The sequence below is a fragment of the Excalfactoria chinensis genome, chromosome 7 (genome assembly GCF_039878825.1).
Source record: "Excalfactoria chinensis isolate bCotChi1 chromosome 7, bCotChi1.hap2, whole genome shotgun sequence".
Lineage (NCBI taxonomy): Eukaryota > Metazoa > Chordata > Aves > Galliformes > Phasianidae > Excalfactoria > Excalfactoria chinensis.
Genome location: NC_092831.1, coordinates 32160214 through 32180417, shown reverse-complemented (window position 1 = coordinate 32180417; position 20204 = coordinate 32160214). Strand labels below are relative to the sequence as shown.

General features: G+C 34.9%; 1 protein-coding gene across 1 annotated transcript in view; it reads left to right on the top strand.

Annotated features, from left to right (window-relative positions):
- The window catches only part of DNAH7 (dynein axonemal heavy chain 7), a 94653-nt gene that overhangs the window by 48295 nt on the left and 26154 nt on the right, over positions 1-20204 (top strand). The window contains 12 exon segments of the mRNA XM_072341046.1: positions 1300-2172; positions 3062-3291; positions 4047-4377; positions 5540-5886; positions 7153-7333; positions 8609-8794; positions 9415-9578; positions 12057-12211; positions 13038-13228; positions 16021-16154; positions 16853-17188; positions 19033-19159. Of these exon segments, the coding sequence (XP_072197147.1) occupies positions 1300-2172; positions 3062-3291; positions 4047-4377; positions 5540-5886; positions 7153-7333; positions 8609-8794; positions 9415-9578; positions 12057-12211; positions 13038-13228; positions 16021-16154; positions 16853-17188; positions 19033-19159 (3255 nt within the window).

Below are 20204 nucleotides of genomic sequence, written 5' to 3'. Positions count from 1 at the left end.
GTATGGAGTCCTCACCTCAGTGTAGTTGTGGAGCTTCTAGAATGGGTCTAGAGGGAGGGCCACAAAAATGATCAGAAAGCTGGAGTACCTTTTCTGTGAAGGCAGCCTGAAGGATTTGAGCTTATTCAGCCTGGATAAGAGACGGCTACGGGGAGACCTCATTGCAGCCTTACAATAATTGTGGGAGCTGAGGGTGTTTAAGGCTAGGTTGGGTGGGACCCTGGACAACCTGATCTAGTGCCTGGTTTAGCAGTTAGAAACCGTGCCCCCATGTGACACAAGGGTTGGAACTTTGATGTCCCTTCCAACTCAAACCATTCTATGCAAATAGGAATCGTATCTCTATAGACAAGAGGACTGTTGATTTGCTTTCATGTGATTATGTGGCTTCTGGTTGCTGCCTCGAATGCTTACACAGTCTTTTCCATTTCTTTTCTCCTTCCTCCCCACAAAAAAAGACAAATTAGTTGTGAAATGAACAGCAAGTGATCCTGGATCTCTGGAAATTTGAGTGATATAAATTTTGATCCCATTTTATTACTATTATTGTTTTTTCTTCTGGTCTTCCTTTAGGAGAAACTCCTGTTATCAGCCATAGCAAGATGGACTCCTTAGAGGAGCTCAAGTGCAACATCCCTTCTTTGATTTTTATTTTTCCTCTGGAATTAAAGGAAAGCGAAGTTGCTTATAATTGTTGCTTTTAAAATATTTGGCAGTAATGATGGAAAACATCTTTAGTATTCAGCCCATCAACCACCCTTTTTATAAGCAGGGTCACAAAAAGGAAGGACGAATAGCAGATTTTGAAGAAGCTTTCTTAGAAGCTTCTGACAGTTTTCTAAGTACAAATGTGACTCGCTGCAGGCAGTCCATTCCTATTCTTCCCCCTCTTTTTTATTAAAACAGGTTTCCTATTTTCCAGCTGTGGTCTTATGTACTGAAATACAAACTTGTAACTTGTCCTGTCTTTCTGCAATAGAAAGATCAGAATGCTCCCTTCCTCTGCAACGGCCTTTGTTTACATTTATATATTAATAAACACATAGTATTTATTAGAATATGCATAGCAAATGGATAAGTATATGTAATTCCACACAGATCTTTACTTTAATTCAAGGCTTGACTGTTCTGATTAATTCTAAAGATCTGTTTTTTTTCCTTGTGTTGAAGTTTAAGATTATTTACGTTCTGACATCTTTTATTTTTTTCTGATTTGTATTTGGTTTATCTTTGTAAAAATAAATATAAATTCAACAGGAGAAACAACTACTAAAATGTAATTATGTTTTGATTATACAGGTCCTTAGAGTATATTACGATCGCTTGGTGGATAATCCTGATAGGGCTTGGCTTGTTGGATTTCTCCAAGAAGTTGTGAATAAGGACTTGCTTGAAGACTTCCATGAACTTTTCCAGAATCTGGACTCCAATAACGATGGCAGAGTGGAGGAAGATGACCTAAGGGCCTTAATGTTCTGTGATTTTCATGACCCTAAAAGAGACGACACTAAATATAGAGAGGTCACTGATGCGGATCAGCTGAGATTAGTTGTAGAGGGTCACCTTGAAGAGTTTAACAATATAAGCAAAAAGCCAATGCAGCTAGTCTTGTTCCAATTTGCTATAGAACATATTTGTAGAATTTCCCGTATTCTGAAACAGCCTCGTAGCCATGCCCTCCTTGTTGGTGTCGGAGGTAGTGGTCGACAGTCTCTTACTCGATTAGCGGCCCACATGGCTGAGTATAACCTTTTCCAGGTTGAAATAACTAAAAGTTACGGTACCAATGAATGGCACAAAGACTTAAAAGACATACTGAGAAAATCTACGGAAGCAGAAATGCAGGGAGTTTTCTTGTTCACCGATACACAGATAAAAAAAGAGTCATTCTTAGAAGACATCAACAACTTGCTAAATGCAGGGGAAGTGCCAAACCTCTTTGCGATAGATGAGAAACAAGAAATTTGTGAACAAATGCGTCAACTAGATCGCCAGAGGGACAGAGCGAAACAAACTGACGGTAGTCCTATTGCTCTTTTCAACATGTTTGTCGATCGCTGCCGAGATCAGCTTCATATAGTATTGGCCATGAGTCCAATTGGAGATGCTTTCCGTAATCGCCTTCGTAAATTTCCTGCTCTTGTCAACTGCTGCACACTAGACTGGTTTCAGGTAAATAGAAGAATTTTATTTGGCTTGTTTTTCTAATGAAAGTGCAGTAGTAACCTGTGTTCGTCCATTTTTATAGCAAATAATTCTGATTAAGATAGCAGTGAAAAATACCTTGTTTTTTTTTTTTTAATTTTTTTTTATTTTATTTTTTAGTGTCATGCTTTAAATTGTTTATGCACTTAGAATAAACCTGACTGTAATAAAAGCTAATATAGGAAGAATACAAACTCAGCAAGAGAATAAATGTCTGTCTGTGGTATAGGAGTATAACTGAATGAACATAGTACTGTAGACATTACAGATTTAACAATGAATAGTTTTCTGTTATTACGAGGACTATCAGAATCCCATGTTCAAAAAAAAAAAAAAGTTTGGAACTAAAATATCTGTAAAAATAAGAAAAAACCAAACAAAACAGCATCATTTTGATGCATATTGCCATGTTTTTCTTACTACTCTGCAATAAGACCATATTCTGCACGTGACATGCAGACATATTCTGCACATGACACTAGATACAAGATTTGAAGAATATGTAATCTGTCGAGTTTTAAAAGATCCTGCTGTAACATGTACAATTCTTCTGAAGAAGAGTAACAATCTTACACCAGTATGGACATATTGAAAATGTGATATTTTTCTTTTAGTAACAGTGTTTCTAACAGTGTTTTCTAGATGAGATAAGACAGGAGGCTCGAACTAAAACTACGTATCTGAGTTCTTTCCTATTCCACTCTGTCCTCTTCCAAAATAATAATGCAGGTTATTTCCTTATGTCTCAGTGTCCTCATCTGTGAAGTGGGATAAAGATTTTTGGTTTTGCTTTGTAAAATGTTTCGATATTTGAAGTGCTGAGTAATAGAAGGAAGTGTTTTTTCATTGATTACAGACGTGGCCTGAAGATGCATTAGAAGCAGTTGCTTCTCGCTTCTTGGAAGATGTCGAAATGTCAGAAGAAACTCGAAGTGGGTGTATTGACATGTGTAAAAGCTTTCACACGTCTACCATTGTTTTATCTGATTTATACCGTGCGGAGCTTCAGAGATACAACTACGTTACACCTACTTCGTACTTGGAATTGATCTCCACTTTTAAAACTCTGCTTGGAAAGAAGCGCATGTAAGGATTTATAATGTGTTCTTTATTAATAGAACACAGGTTCACAAAGTTATTATTTTTTTTTATCTTCTGTAGCTAATCGGAAATAAGCAATGATTTGTTTTTAGTAAATAAAAACATAATTAGAAATATAAGATGGCCTGTTTCCTCTGGGATTCTTTGGAGGCCACAAGAAAGATACCAAGGAAACCAGCTTCTCAGGTGCCAGGTCTCTCTAGTGGGCTACAGCTGTGCTTCGCTCGTTCAGAAAGTTTCTGCACATATGCGCAGTTGTATGTTCATGGCTGGTGAGAGGAAGTCTTTTTGCTTTCCTTTTGTTCCCACTGATTGGACACTGCTGTACAAATTAAGACAAGTTCTTAATTTCATCAACGTGCTGTGTTACGTTATGCTACTGAAAGGATTTTCTCAATTTCAGCCTCGTCTCTTCCCTCTTCTCTCCTTTTCTCCTAACTGCTCATCACGATTATGTAGCTCCCGGCACTCTATAGGCAGTAGCATAATAATTGCTTGCTTATCTTGAAGTGATGATAGATTTATCTGTAAACCAAACTCCGTGTATACGTAGTGCAGCAGTTAAAAACTATGGCTCCAGCAATTCCTGATATGTTCATTATTTGCTGAGCAAATAAAACAAGCATGATTGAGTATTGGATCTCTTGATGTATTGAGAAATGTGGAGAATGAGCCCTGGTGAATGCCGTGGTCAAGTACCGATAAAATGTTTATATAATAAAGTGTTATTTATTTTTCAGCAAGGTGATTGAAATGAAAAGAAGATATGAAGTTGGCTTGGACAAACTGAACTCTGCTACATCTCAAGTCGCCTCAATGCAGGCTGAGCTGGAAGCTTTGCAGCCTCAGTTACAGGAAGCTAGCAAGCAAGTTGACGAGATGATGACAGTTATTCAAAAAGAATCCTCGGAAGTAGCCAAAACTGAAGAAATTGTGAAAGCTGATGAAGCAGTGGCGAATGAGCAAGCTATGGCTGCTAAAGCCATCAAAGACGAATGCGACGCTGACTTAGCTCAAGCACTGCCTTATTTAGAAGCTGCTCTGGCTGCTCTTAACACTCTCACTTCACAGGTACATCTCACTGTATCTCTCCCTATATATATATCTAACTACATATATTTATGCACCAGAGTGGCATTTGGAGAAACGTAATCATTGAATGTCTACTTTGCAGATTTTACATTATACTAACAAGTTGTATAATTTATAAGCTTTTGAGGATCTTTCAGTTTTAAAAAGAAAATATTACTGTATTTTATAGCAAAAGTATGATAAGGCTGGTTTTGTGGACTATGGGATCAAATATTGCACGTTTCAAAATTCATAGCTATAAATTATTATAATTTACTCTACTTAAAACCCTCACTGATATTAAGTTGATTTGTATTTTGTTCTTAATTTTATTTTGTACTTTTATGTTATGTTTACACATTTGCCTTTTGAACATGGCTTATTCATAGTAGAAAATGGAAATTTATCTGTTTGTGATGCAGTGTTTTTCTTAGTTGCTTCTTTCCTCCTTTAGTTCATTCTTGGGGACTTTCAAAACTGACCAGAGTACTAACTGATTTAATTCTGTGGTTGGAGATAGTTATTACCTTCTGTTATCCCAAATCTACTAATCCACTGCTGAATTGATTTTTGTAAGTTTGGAAATACTGTGATAGAGCCTGAACTGAAGGTTAGCAGCGGAACATCTGAACTCGGTAATTGAAGTGCAGTGTCCGCTGCTGATGAAGGAGTAGAAAAAGCACATACAAAAATGAGTTACAGATGTAACTTTTTTTAATCCTCCAAATTCTTTGTTAACTAGCTGTCAGTCTTTCTGTTTAGGAACCAATATTAGTTTAAACTCTGTAGCGGTTTAAAGAGAGAAATAGAGTGGGGAGGGGGAGGGGGAAGAGTATATAAGAATATATATATTTACACACACACATATATATATACATACTTATATTTACTTATATATATATATACACACAGACATATATATATAGTTTACTTTCATTTTGGAAAAAAAAATTATACATATGAACTACACAAGCTTTTGGTATCGTCATATGTTTCAACTGATGAAGTTTGAAAATACTAGACGAACATGGGAAAATATTACCTTGAAAGAAAAATCTTATTATTTCTACTGCAATAGAGGAAATAATTCAAACCTGTGTTTGGAGTTCTAAAAGTCAGTTGTTTTTCTTTGTTTTGCTTTATTTGTTTGTGTGTTTCTAAGGATATTACAGTGGTTAAGTCCATGAAGAGTCCTCCTGCTGGAGTCAAGCTTGTAATGGAAGCTATATGCATCCTTAAAGGTATCAAGGCCGATAGGATTCCCGATCCAACAGGGTCCGGAAAGAAAATTGAGGATTTCTGGGGTCCAGCTAAGAGACTTCTGGGTGACATAAGATTTCTTCAGTCTCTTCATGAATATGACAAGGATAACATTCCCCCAGCTTACATGGCCATCATAAGAAATCAATATCTTACAAATCCTGAATTTGTACCAGACAAGGTTAGAAATGCTTCCACGGCAGCAGAGGGTCTGTGCAAATGGGTCATAGCCATGGACGTTTATGATAAGTAAGTACATATAACAATAATAGCTAAAATAAACTTTTTTGAGAAATGAGTTCCTTTTTACATTAAAAGAGATTTGATGTTATTACTTACTGGTTCAAGATTTGTGCAAATAAGCAGTCATAAAGATTCATTCGTAGAAGATATCTGATGTTAAGGTGTACATCTTCAGTTCTAGATTTTTCTGAGAAGGCACAGGAGCCACGTTTTATTCAGTTAGCATATAAAATAAACCTCTTTAGAGAGTTGCGTAGTGAACAGAGGTTCTCTTGAAATGTCTTTGGAAGTTTCTGACCCACATCCAGCCCCAAGGATACCTTATGTTGCACACCGTTTTTGGTGCGCTGAGAAAATATACATAGTTCTGATGATTTTTCCTACATTGAAATACCCAGATTTAACAGTAAACCACCACTGGGTGACTAAGGTCAATTTACGATTTGAGTCATGGTAATTAGCATGTGCCTTCATTACAGAGAATGTTAGCTGTTGACTAAAATGTAAGGGAATGCATAGTCGGTCGAGTTGAATTTGATAACAACTTCAAATGTTATGGTGACCTATTTTTTTGAGAGAATCTTAAATACAAATGTGGATTTTGAAGAGGATATGCAACTTAGAAGCAGGAGAGAGGATTAATTAATTATGATGTTAATACTTGTGGAATAAGTATTTGATCTCATCAAATATCTCACTTGAGCTAGGGACATTCTGGCACCTCGTCTTACTATGTTTATGGAAAGATAAACAGTATGTTTTCAGTTTTGCGGTGCTTCCAGTGTTCTCCTCATGGAAGCATTAGTAGAAAATACTGGAATCTTTAAAACTGAAAATAGATTTTTGGGGATGAAAAGCTATTGATTTTTTTTGTGGGTTAGCTCTTTGTATGTGTACACTGTGTCTGTAACTTAATACAATTATTTATGTGTTTCCAATGGCTTAAATCCATCTGTAACGGATTCGAAGATGTAATTAACTGAGACACGGCTGGGAAGGATAACCATTTTCACTGTAAGGCATTAGTTATTACAGAAAGTTTTGCAGAAATTGCTGAAGTCGGTCCGTAGCAGGACAGAAATAAGTAATGGAGTAAATGAAGTAAATACCAATCATCTTCTCATACTGTCAAATAGTGAAAAACTGAACGTTGTGTAATTGCTGAGTTGCTGATGGTTCGCTTCGTCTTTTATGTGTTAACTGTTTTTAATAGTAATTCTGGAATGAGGGTCTATGTTTTCAGGCGTTAATTTATTCTTTGGGTTTGTTTAGAGTGATAAAAAATGTTGCACCCAAAAAGCTGAAGCTGAACGAAGCTGAAGGAAAATTTAAGATTGCCATGGACGGTCTAAGGAAGAAACAAGCTGACCTGAAAGAAATCCAGGATAAATTGGCTCTACTCCAGCAGACGCTGGAATCCAAGAATCAGGAGAAGGTCGACTTAGAAACTCAGGTACACGATGCAAAATATGAACTGTTGTTCCTTTGACTTTTTTTTCAGCAGTTACTTGAAATTTATTTCCTTATCGAGTGGTATTTTTCTTTTAAACTGCCAATATCATGTCTTACTTTTAGATTAACATCTTTCTATTTCTGCAATATAGTCTTGAAGTTCCAAACAGACAAAGAATAGGGAATGAACACTTTAGAGTAATGAAAAATGCGGGCGTTGTGAATTTACTGACAGCACTCTTCTGCATCCTTACTCATAACTGATTTCTTTGGAAGAAGTTAATTTTCAGCTATTTTAGTGGGTTTGATTAATCTTTAATTTTCAGGCCAGTACATTTGAGGTTTTATTTACACCTTCTGTGCCAAAAAAAAAAATTTATCATGTTCCTGGTAAACTCTGTTCATGACTGCAAAGCTGCCGTATGTGCAGAGACATGCAATCTTTAGATGACAGATTTTTATTTCACATTTGTAAGATTTGTAGTGCAACATTGTAAGGTTTAGTAAAGAGAATACTATCTGAATGTGAAATGGAGCCTGAATTCTTGCCTGTGGTTAAACTCAGCTCTTCGTGTATTTCGTGTGAATCCCGATATGGTAGAGTTTGGAAGAGAAAGGAAGGACTAAACTGCAAAAGCAGTTTATTACTCGCGTATTGTAAATTGACTGCTGTGGCTAGCAGAAGAGAGAAGGGATCGGAACAGCAATGAACAAAGGCAATGTTTTGTCTTCTCCTTTACCTGAAATGTGTCCGGATACTCAAACAGTGCTGGATTAAATTCTTGTTCAATCGAATTGGAAAACCTGGAAAAAATGTGGAAAGTTGATTTAGATAAAAGCCTGCAACAATGGAAATGCAGGTTATATATTCATAAGGGTGTTTTTCTCATAGGAAGTAGCATACCTACTTTAATGAGACAATCATCTGTTGGGGGGGTGTTTGTGATTCTCTTGAGATGTGTAGATCATTTTGCTGACTTAATACTTTCCATTTCATATGCGGAACTATTATAAATTGTGTGTTTTATGTTGGTTGTCTTTCTTTATTTAGATAAAAACGCTCCTGACATGTAATGGGTTTTACTGTGCCGGCACCGAGATTGTTTTTGCTCTTTAAACATTTCAGTTGTAACTAGATGTTTTGTTTATGCTTTGTGAAATTGTGAAAGAAAGCACCTGCAAGGAGACAATAGTTCTGAATACTTTTTCTCATATTTGTTAAGTGTCTTTAAAATGATTGTGTAATATCATCAATTTTGCATCTTTTTCCACTAAGGTTGATGTATGCTGCAAAAAAATGCAGCGAGCAGAGGAATTGATTGGAGGCCTTGGTGGTGAGAAAACTCGGTGGAATGAGACCGCTTTGGAGCTGGCAGGGCAGTACGTCAATTTGACTGGAGATGTGCTTATTTCGTCAGGAATTGTAGCTTACCTAGGAGCATTTACATCCAGCTACAGAAAAGTAATGTGCATTGTAATTTCATGCATGTGTTTTGCAATAATCTAGATTTAATACACTTCACTTCTTCTTCCCCTCATTTTGATCGAGAAAATGTTATACTGCTCTTTCAATCCATTGTTTTCTTCATAATGTAAATATTTTGATACTTCTGTTTTGAATCTTTTATACAGAGAACTGGTTCTATAAGTATTGATAGTGTAAATAAATAGCAGGTTTTACAAATCCTATTTACATAACTTTGAGAGGGTTGCGTTTTATTTGTATAAGCACATTTTAAGTAACTCTCACAGTGTGTCTGGGAAGTTATTTTTTGGTAAAGGGTTCTGAACTGTATTCCTGGCAAGTGAAAACTGTAGCATAGATGATATTTGTAAAAGACATATGGAGGCATATCTAACCAAATATACGTATATTTCATACATAGAGATCACTTGCAAAGGCATTTTAAGTGATGTTTTTAGATATCATATACATAAGGATGAGTTTCTCCCCATTTGGAGATACGGTGAACTTGCCTGTAGCTTGTAGTACAGGAAATGCGTTGAAAAAAAATATTTTAAAAAGTTTTGGAAACATTGTAAATAGGCAGAACTTTAATATTTGCTTCTTTTCTCATCTAGATGCAAACTAAAGAGTGGACGTTACTATGTAAAGCAAAGAACATTCCTTGTTCTGATGATTTTTCCTTAACGACTACCTTGGGAGAGCAGGTGGAAATCAGAGCTTGGAATATTGCCGGGTTACCCTCTGACGCATTTTCTATCGATAATGGCATCATTATCTCGTAAGTAGAATAAATAAATATTAAAATGAATAATTGTTTTTCAGTGCTTTCTTACAGTGTGCTTTTCTGTTAACTACCTGCGTAGATAGTTTTCTACTGCATAGGTTTAAACTGCATAGCTGATTTAATAACTAGAGTTATAAAATAAATAAATGACTGTCATGTTTCACTTTGAAGAAATACTTATTATACCCCTTACCTTTGTAATGTGAAGTTTGTAGGTATGTGAATTCCTTCTCCTTTTAAACTCCTCTGGGTTGCTGTAATGATTCCAAAAGGAATGGTATTTAACACACGTGCTGCGTACTGGATTACTCTTCAATTTAAGATATTCTAAATCACTTCACCTGTGCTTTGGACATCTTCAGATATGAGTGAAGACAGGGCAAAAGAACTCAACCCAGAATGCTATTAACATTCAAAGTAACATATATATATTTAAAGTAGTTATGACAGTGCATTTTTTGTTGATCCATTCTTTATGGTGGATTGACTAAACAGAAGTTTTTTTGCAGAAGAAATACAAAGTGATAAGCATTCTATCCTAAAGGCTGGCTTTAGCCTATTCTAAAATCATGAACAGTGCTAGAACAGAAAGAACAGAATTTTAAATTCTATGCTTGTAATAAATTTGGTAGATATGGAAGTATCTATCCTTCGAAAACTAAAGCTCTCTTTATGTAAAAGAAATGTGTTGTCTGTTACTACCAAGGGGTGGTTCTGCAGCGCCAATGGAGATTATTTTGTAAAACTTTCTTTGAAAGTAACTTACTTTTTCCCCTCACATCACACTGGAGATGCTATACATCTCAACTACTTGTCTGCAAACAGTATTTTGCCAAATGGCACAACATCCAGGCTCGTTACGGCTTCACGAAGAACCTGTAACTTATGTCCAGTATGCTTGCCAGTACGCAGCTACCGATTTTTCAGCTACTTTCCTTGTGACTGCTACCCTGTGTACTTCATTTCACATCCGTTGGCTCAGTATTTTCTGTACAAAGAATAAAAAGTTCTTATTACCAGGGTATTGGTTGGCAGACCTGTCAGCAGATAACTATATAACACGTACCTCACATCTTTTCTGCAATATTGCATTGCATGAACTTGCTGATACAAGTCTTTAATTTTTGTTAACATTTACATGAAAATTCTTGCTGTTTATGGAGGTTAATGTTGTGTAACACTGGTGGATGGATACTTCTTTTAGAGCAGAGCTAATGTTTTCACACTTTAATACTGTATATTAAGCTAAAGTTTAGAAACATAGCTGTGTAGTTAATTCAGCTTTGATAATAAGGCAGGTGATACGAATACAAAACTAAACAGATGCTGAAGAGTAACTCACTAGCTAAAAAGCTCAGTGTATTTTTCAAACTTTAAAATTAGAATTGATTGTATGTCTGGAAGCAAAACTTGTTACTGAAGTTTGCAGAGGTATGCTGGGATTATAAATATAGTGTGTAACTTAGTAAACAATTACTGTATTAATTAAATTAAATCACTTAGGCTCCAAAGTTGACAATTGTTAATGAGCCCACTGCTTCCACGGTACATCCCATCACATTGCTTTTAGAAAGCTTTGATCAAAATTTCATTTGAACTAATGAGAAGATGATTAGCGTTGTAAAACTAAATAATAATATCTCGTTTTTCAGAATTACGAACCAAGTTTGCCTCTGGTTGAAATTGCATGTTATGCTCGTCATTACATGTGTACGTCTACTTTTGTTTTTTTCAGACCTCAAGAACAATATAAAATGCAATGTGAGGTTTTTATAACAATAAACACTTTTTTTCAAATAAAGTAGAATTTGAGAGCTATTCAGTAATATTTTTGGAATTACACACAGTGATTGCTTATGTATTTCTGTCAATAAGAAATGGCTTTAACAGCGATGAAAGCCCTCTGTGTTTGGCTGTTGTTAGAGAATCTTTAGTTAACGAACCTACACACAGTAAAGAATGCTGATAAAAATATATCAACAAAGTAGTTAGAAGTCTGGCAGAAATAAAATCCAGATGTTCTCCCTGTCCATTGTGCTTTAGGATTAGGTTTAAAAGAAGAGACCTTGGAAGTACAAAACACCTCTTGCATAGAAAATTCTATTTGTTCACTTGGAAATGTTAACTTACGTCTACTCCATTAAAGCTGTTCAAAATTTCAAAACTTACAGCCATCTTTTTATTTTGAATGGATTATAAAATTAAATAAGGTTAATCTTTCTAGGATTGAAGAATGATTATTCTAAGTACTTACTTTGAAAGGGGAAAGTTATAGTTATGAGCAAATAACTTGAAGTTTTGTTTTTCCTCTTAATCCAGTAAAGACTATAGCCAAGTATGTAGCTAGTAGGATTTTTGGACTTGCATGCTTTTGTTTTAATGAAAAAAGAAAACATATTGCCTTAAAACCTACTTCAGGGTAATGTTGAAGTGCTTATGTTTCAGCCTTGAAATTTCTATTTTTCTCTTCAGTAATGCTAGAAGATGGCCTCTTATGATAGATCCTCAGGGTCAAGCAAATAAATGGATAAAGAATATGGAAAAAGTCAATAACTTGCACGTAATCAAGCTCAGCGACCCTCAGTTTGTTACGACACTGGAAAATTGCATTCAGTTTGGCAGTCCCGGTAAGTTACCGAATAACAACATTGTAAATTACAAAAGAACCTGGAGAGAGTACAATTAACTCAATAATGGAACTGCAGTGGTTCTCTTTTGGAATCCAATTGTAGCTGTCAGAGTTGATATCCTCAATGTAGGTTATAGGCTAGTTCTTTGGAGAAAATGATTCTAATCCTCCATTTAATTGGCATCTTCTAATCGCTCTGCAAGATTTATCACATCTTTATTTTCATATTACAACAGTTTGATTTCTATAAAGTAATGTTTTCTATTTATGGCTTTTTAAGAGTACGAATTACTAGATTGCTAGGCTGTGATCAATTAATGATTCCTGTATTCCATGCACTAGATTTACTGCTGCCGTGGTTCTGTTGTAGCCTCAAACGCAAACGAGTTAGTTAATAGATTACACAGTGATAATTGCAGCTAATTTTAATGGATAACTCGAGTTCAAAGAAAAAAACAGATTGTTTGTTTCTCTTCCGATTTTGATATTATAGTCTTACATTGAAAGAGAAGACATCGTGGGTTCTTGAAGTGGTTTGTTTTGGTGATACGTAGCATACAATTTGTTGTTAGGTCCCTTGTTAAAAATGGTAATCTTAAACTGCTGTTCTAATCCATTGGCAGCAATAACACAAGTTTCTTTCGCTTGTTTGAAAATAAAATACTAGGAAAAAAGGAAGAAATTAAAAATACAGTTCTTAAATTCCATTTTCAATTGGCTGAACATGTTAAGAAATGTCATTTGTATCTGAAAACTTTGCCTGATAAATATTTTTTGTGCACTGCATATAAATACTAACTACTAACTCTTATGTTACCTTAAAGTGCTTCTAGAGAATATTGGAGAAGAACTGGATCCTATTCTTGAGCCCCTATTGCTCAAACAGACGTTTAAGCAGTCAGGAAGTATATGCATTTGCCTCGGAGACTCCACTATTGAGTACTCTCCCGAATTCCGCTTTTATATTTCAACTAAGCTGAGAAATCCACATTATCTTCCAGAAGTATCCGTCAAGGTGAGAATTTTGAAATTGAGTGTACAAGTCTGTTTTAATTTTAGAATGCTTTTTTGGCTCCAGTAGAGTAAAATCTTTGGCACTTGTTGATTCCTCCTCACTTAGCGACTGTTTTATTTTCATTTTTTTGGCACTGCTGGAAGACCGGTGTTCTATCTCCTAACTAACACATCACCTTGCAATACCAACATATTTTCATACTCTAAGAAAAAGTTAAATTAACAGCTCTTCCAGTCTGTATCTCTTGCTGCTTTTTAGTAATCTTTATTACAGAAGTGTATACAGGGAATTAATATAATTCCAGATTTCTTTATTATAGTTAATTTCTGATGTTGAGCCTTGTTTATGAAAGATATAAAAATTATGTCCAGATTATAGTATTTTTGAACAATTCTTATTTATATCTTCAAGGAACAACAAAAAAGCGTTCCCCGCTTTCAAGAATAAAACTGGTTGTTTATTCATCATTACTTTTAAAGAATTTTTAATTAAAAGATATTGGTAACTGACATTTGGGTTAAATGCCGTACTGGAGACGCAGGACATTTAAATCAAGCTTCGTAAACCTGATATTCAGCAATGTGAAAGGCTGAAGTTAAGTTTCAACTATATAGGAGTACTGAAAGTGGGGAAAAAGCACAAAAATGAATTCTCCTAAAAGATAATTACCTTCAGGTTCAGGGAAAAAACAAAACAAACAAACAAAAAAGATGAAATATAAAAGGAAGAGAACTTCCAAAAGATTTAGAGTAGTATGTATATTTATAAAATTATATGAAAGTTATTTCCCAAGAGTTGTTTTGAGTTAATAGAATTACAATCTCCTAGTTGTCAGTCAGCGATTGATGCAGGGAGAAGCAGACAGAAAAATAGTATGTAAATAACCTTGTCTGAACATAATTGTAATGCCCATAGGTGTAATTAATTACCCTGAAGATTACTCTGGAGCTAGCTCATGGAAAAGAGTCTATAGAAAAAAGTTAATGATATGGCTATCTCGTTTCATAGTAATGATTGTAAGGAATTCTGATGTCTTATAGAGCAAAGCCTTCATAAACACATATATAATGTATTTACATGTCTTTGCAATACAAATACATATTCACAGTTATTAGCCATTCAGAGAATCTTTCCTCCGTTTGTAAGAGTATTTATCAGAAATGCTGTAAGTAGAAAAGCAGTAAAAAAAACTTACCGTTTTCAGCTCTAGGAACGCTGTTGTATTCATGTCCATTAAAATATAATTACATCCCTCTAAGGCTAAGGAAGACCGTAGATTCCAACATGGGTGCTTAGTCCTCAGAGGTTCAAGTATCTGAGCCAGCCGATGTTTCAGAGCACGGTAACTCTGTTTGAAAGTTATCTCAAAGCTGCTTGTTGCAAACCGTCTGCTTTGAGGAGGAGAAATGGAGCTTCTGAAACATTCCTGCTCTTTATAAAGTTTAGATCCCTCTTATATTTCCCTTTAGGTTACCAGTGTTAAAATCTGTAAAAAAGATGGGGAAGAAGCAGGATGTGATGTTTGTGAAGGTCATAACACTTCTTAGAGTCAAGTACAATTGAACTTCCTCTGAAAATTCCTGTTTAAAAACAGCAACGAAAGAGCCTCAAATGAGGTGTTGTATAATGAATACCCATCAATGCTGTATTTTAAGAAAGCAAGCAAAGCTCACAGAAGAACGTTTTTGACCGCTTTTGGATATCATTAGTGGAATAATAATAAGACATATTGGTCATATAAGTATTAAGTATCTTAACTAATCCTGAGGCTCAAGGTTATCTTTCTCTGAAAATACTAGTCAGCAATCATCTGTGCATACCAAAAAAGCCCAAGGACAAACTAGTCACTATTAGTCACTTTAAGCTAAGTCTTTGATCAGTGAGTTGACTTTTTTGGTTTTGAACTATGTGCATCAACTATTTTCTAGTCTCTACTGGTGATGTACTTTTTACCTTTCATATACAAAACATTATGTGCTTTTTGCCGTTTCAGCCAGAGCATTTATCGAATTGGTTATAAATATGTTAGGGCACAGAAATTCTTTTAGTGAACAACTTTTGAAAATTTCTTATTTTTTTACCATTACTGCTATATATTCATGAAAAAGAGAAGATGATGTTATGCTGTTAGCAGGGTACAAATAACTGTGGTAATAACAACGGCAACTGCAAGCGAACAGAGCAATGAAAGGGGAAAACATACGTTGCAGGATTAATATTAATTAAAAGCATAATACCGGCATCTGTTTAACCACTTTATGAAAATGGCAAAGATTTTATAATAAGAACTAAGAAGTTGATTAAAATTCTAAAATGTGATCAGTATTTATATTTTCCTAAAATACTGCGTCAGCATCCCTTTTTAGTGGAAAGTTCAGACGGAACGGATCAAGAAAACAAACATTAACAAATGTATTAAGTATTTATGGAATTTGTTGAGTCTTCCATTCATAGAAATCTCTTTGAGAAGGCTATTGGAAGCATAAGGGTGTTGACAGGGAAGATTGTTTTTTAGTGTACGAGCGTTCATTTATGCTACATGAACTGGTCTCTCGAAACATTAATATTTAGAGTTTCAATGTAATTTCAAGGATTGGAATGAGAACAGTCTCGTGGTTAACTTTCTGGGTGAATCCCGGCATTAACTTTCCAATACATAATCTTAAACTTTCATCTGCATTCCATTTACTGTCAATTTTGGTATAACACGTTGTTACACAGTCCTCATCCTGTAAATGAGGAAGCGTTTTAATTGCATATGATCACATCTCTAAACATCTTCCATCTAACAGGTAACATTATTGAATTTCATGATAACTTCAGAAGGAATGCAAGATCAGCTTCTTGGAATAGTAGTTGCAAGAGAAAGGCCAGATCTGGAAGGAGAAAAACAAGCCCTTATCCTCCAAGGGGCTGCGAATAAAAGGTACTGAGATAATTTCACTTGCTCGGGATGGAAGAAGAAAATCAGAATCGTGGGAAATATATATCAGAGGCATCTTTTAATTGCTCTATTATGTTGGCCTGATTTAATGGGAAATTGATGACTTATTTTTGAGAGCCCACACTTCTCTCGTTTAGCCTAAAGCCCAATTAAAATACACTGTCTTTCTCATATTCCTATTGGTTGTGGCTTTCTCTCACCAGTTTGCTGTCTGGGGAATTATAATAAATTACTCAAGAACTTAGCAAGGGGATATGTCACAATAAAGCAAACTCCTGATCACGTCTTCTGTTTTTATATGTCCCTTTCAAATTGTTATTAATGTATGATTTGCTGTCCTCACAAACATTGATGTTTCACAGTGTGGGTCTTGTTTTGTTTTGTTTTTCATTGTGTGTTCTATTTGCAATTATTGCATATGCAGTAGGCATTTTTACCCATGGGTCGAATCATAAAACATGTAGCGTTCAAAATGTTGCGAAGGTTGCCTTTGCAATGTCTACTTCTAGTCTAAAATTAGCTTAATGTTTTGAAATTTAAGCCAATGCTTAATAACAAGTATAAGTAGGTTAGTTATGTAAGTTGCATATTGTGGATAGAATCTACACGTTACCTTCTTTTATAAAACTAGCAGAAAATAACTGAATTTGATATGAAAAAAAAAATGTGTTTTATCATAGGCAACTAAAAGAAATAGAGGACAAGATTTTGGAAGTTCTTTCAGCTTCAGAAGGAAACATTTTAGAGGATGAAACTGCTATTAAGATATTGTCTTCTTCCAAAGTTCTGGCTAATGAGATTTCTGAAAAGCAAGCTGTAGCTGAAGAAACCGAAAAGAAGATCGATGCCACCCGTATGGGCTATCGTCCTATTTCCATCCATTCGACAATCTTGTTTTTTTCCATTACTGATCTAGCCAACATTGAGCCAATGTATCAGTACTCTCTCATGTGGTTTATTAACCTATTCATCATGTCTATAGATAACTCAGAGAAATCTGAAGATTTACAAACAAGGTAAGAGGTATAACTTACCATTTGTAATCAGTTACTCTAGAAAAGTTATTGCCATTTCTGCGAAGCGTGTTGCATCAGGTGTTGCATGTTGAAACAGTCCTTGTATATCTCTGCTGGATATTTTTCTGAAAGATAATTTATTCCTAGAAACAAAAGGGTATAATATAGTATGAGTGCAACCTATTCTAATATTTTCTTTAGTAATAGATAGCTTAAGCCACGTATTAAAATGCAAAGCAGCAGACAGATTAAAACGGTCCAATCATCTTAATTTTATATTTTACATATCAACTTTCTATGCCTTCCAGAAGCAGAAAAGAAACTTTCACACAAAGGATAAGAGAGAAAGAAGTCCTGTCACTGGGGCTTTTGGCTGTAGAGTAGAAAAAGCAGTAATAGTTAACCCAGAAAAGGTTGGACTGCTCGATTATAATTCTGTATGCGGGACGTCCCTCTGTCTTCCATTTTCACTTCATGCAAACGGGAGAAACTGCAGTCTTTAACGATCTCTTAAAAGCAAGTGTTGGATTTATTATACATGTGAACAATTAAGGTTACACTAGGATTATCCAGAATACAATGCTGAAGTGAATTATTCGCACTGAGATTTTCTTAAGAGATCTTTTCAGCATTTGATGGCTTCAATTAATAAGTTCCACTTTAGCGGCTTATTTGATTTTCAGATCTGTGGATTAAATTCACAGAGCTTTGTTTCTCTCGCTTAGCTACTTACATGTTAATTCAGTGAACAAAAGATGAGAAAAAGGACTGCAGAAAAACTAGTTAGCGTTGCAGATTACAATTTCTGGATTATCTGTTACAATCTATGTTTTATCTAAATACAAATAAGGTGTAGTACCTGATAAGGTAGTGCTTAATGTATAGCTTTTTTTTTTTTAATGGTGCACTGAGTTACAGAGACTCTTTTCACATTACAATTTAGTCAAGGTCTGTACGGTTCGCGATTAGCATACCTGGTTTATCAAAGGTGCCGCATACGCCTATTTTCCCAAATCCAGGTTGGCGAGCAATAAGAAAAAAGTTTTATATTTAGCTTATTTGAAACAAAAACTTTATGCTAGCAGAAAAAGAAAGATACCAGACCTGAATTCTAGCTGACAGCATCTGTTCCCAGGGCACGATTGGCGTAAGCTCATTTTCACAGCTTTGCTGAGCAAAGACATAGTAAAGCAGACCTGCCGAGGCACAGAAAATTCTCTGTTAATAATTCGCATGGGATTTTGCATCTTGGGTTGTCTCCGCTAATCAGATGCTATTCTATGTGTTCTGAGATATTGATGTTAATCATTCTTTCCTTTGTTTGAAATAATTGTGCAAATGCAGGTGCCCAGTTTCTACCCATCTCTGAGTTGTTCATTATTTTGACTGCTCTAACTTAAATCTTAGTGAAAGAAAGCTGTATAGATGGCTTCTTTTTTTATATTATTTAAAGAAAAGAATTAATGGTCATAACTTTGTCATATATTTTCCATTATAGAGTCTGTAGAATGGCAAATAGATTTCAGAAGACAATGAAAAAATCAGCTTTTTGGATTTGGGCCGTGGTATTTTTGTTCGTAATGAATTTTAATGTCATTCTTCTTGTGTGACACTCCCAAAGGAGATCGCTCATTTTCTCCACAAAATGCATTGAGGAGTTATAATGTTGGCATTTGTTATTTTCATCACAAATTTGTATGCACATTTAATGATTCTTTTGAGGATAATTGACCGGAGAGTTTGTTACAACTAAGGAGATGCAATTTATTTCTAATAGGTGTCAAAAAGTTACAGATTTTAAGCGTGATATTAACAGAAGTTTGTTCTTTTCCTGACACCTGTAGGCTGAAGATTCTCAAGGATCATTTCACTTACTCACTTTATGTCAACATCTGTCGCTCACTGTTCGAAAAGGACAAGCTGCTCTTCTCTTTTTGTCTAACTGTGAATCTCCTGAAATATGAGAAAATGGTAAGGAATTAAAAATAACTCGGAGTCAAGTCTGTTATATATTAGACCATACTTTTAAACGACCAGCCTTAAGAATTTTCAGGATAAAATAGGAAAATAACTTTATAAATACTAATAATATTTTATCAGCCATTTTATTGTTTGATTTTAATGAGCAATTATAATAACTGGAAAAGAGTCTCTAGAATAAAAAAACCTTGTAGCAAACGGGTGGCAAAATTGCATTAGATGATAATATTTTTTCTAGACATTATTTAAACCTAAGTCCACCCTATGTTACTGTTAGGGTTAATGTTGCACAAAATTACAATATATGTAAATGTATTGTGAAGTCTAAAAGCAAAAATAATGAATTGTAAGAGGTAATTTAAGAAATGATTCATGTTTTTCAAATAAAGCATTAAACATTTCTAATTTTTTACAAAGAACTCCTGAAAAGCAAACCTGAATTTTGTTAATTTATAAAAATTCTTTACAAAGTATCTCTTTTCTAGGATTTTTTCTTTCTTTTCCACATTTTAAAAATGTTTTCAATTCACAATGAAGTAAACTTGGTTTAACGTCATTATCTGAAAAGCAGTACTTAAAACTGCTCAGTGGTTTCACAGTCTCATGGAAGCATTTAAACAAATACCTTTGAGAGCTGACGGTAACAAATGACTAGTATGTACAAAATCCAAGCTGCCGCAGTTTTGAGATAAAGGAATGAGATGCGCAATGGACTGATAGTTGTTTTTCCATATTTGGACTTGTATTACAGTAAAATGGTTTCAAACTGCAACATTCCCTGAAATGTTTTCCTGATGGGTTTTCTTCACTTTTTCCACATCGAAACATTTGGAATTACAAATTAATCTAATAGAGAGCGTAGTCTAGAACTGCTCCTTCCTCCAACTCAGGAATGCAGATGAAAATCATTGTAAAGTCAGCTTATACCTTAAGTTCCTCAGTTCTTCAGATTCATTCTTAACTGAAATCAGACGATAAATGCTTCGGGGTAGGATTGTTTTTTCTATTAGTCTAAGAAAAGAGATGAGCATGGTGG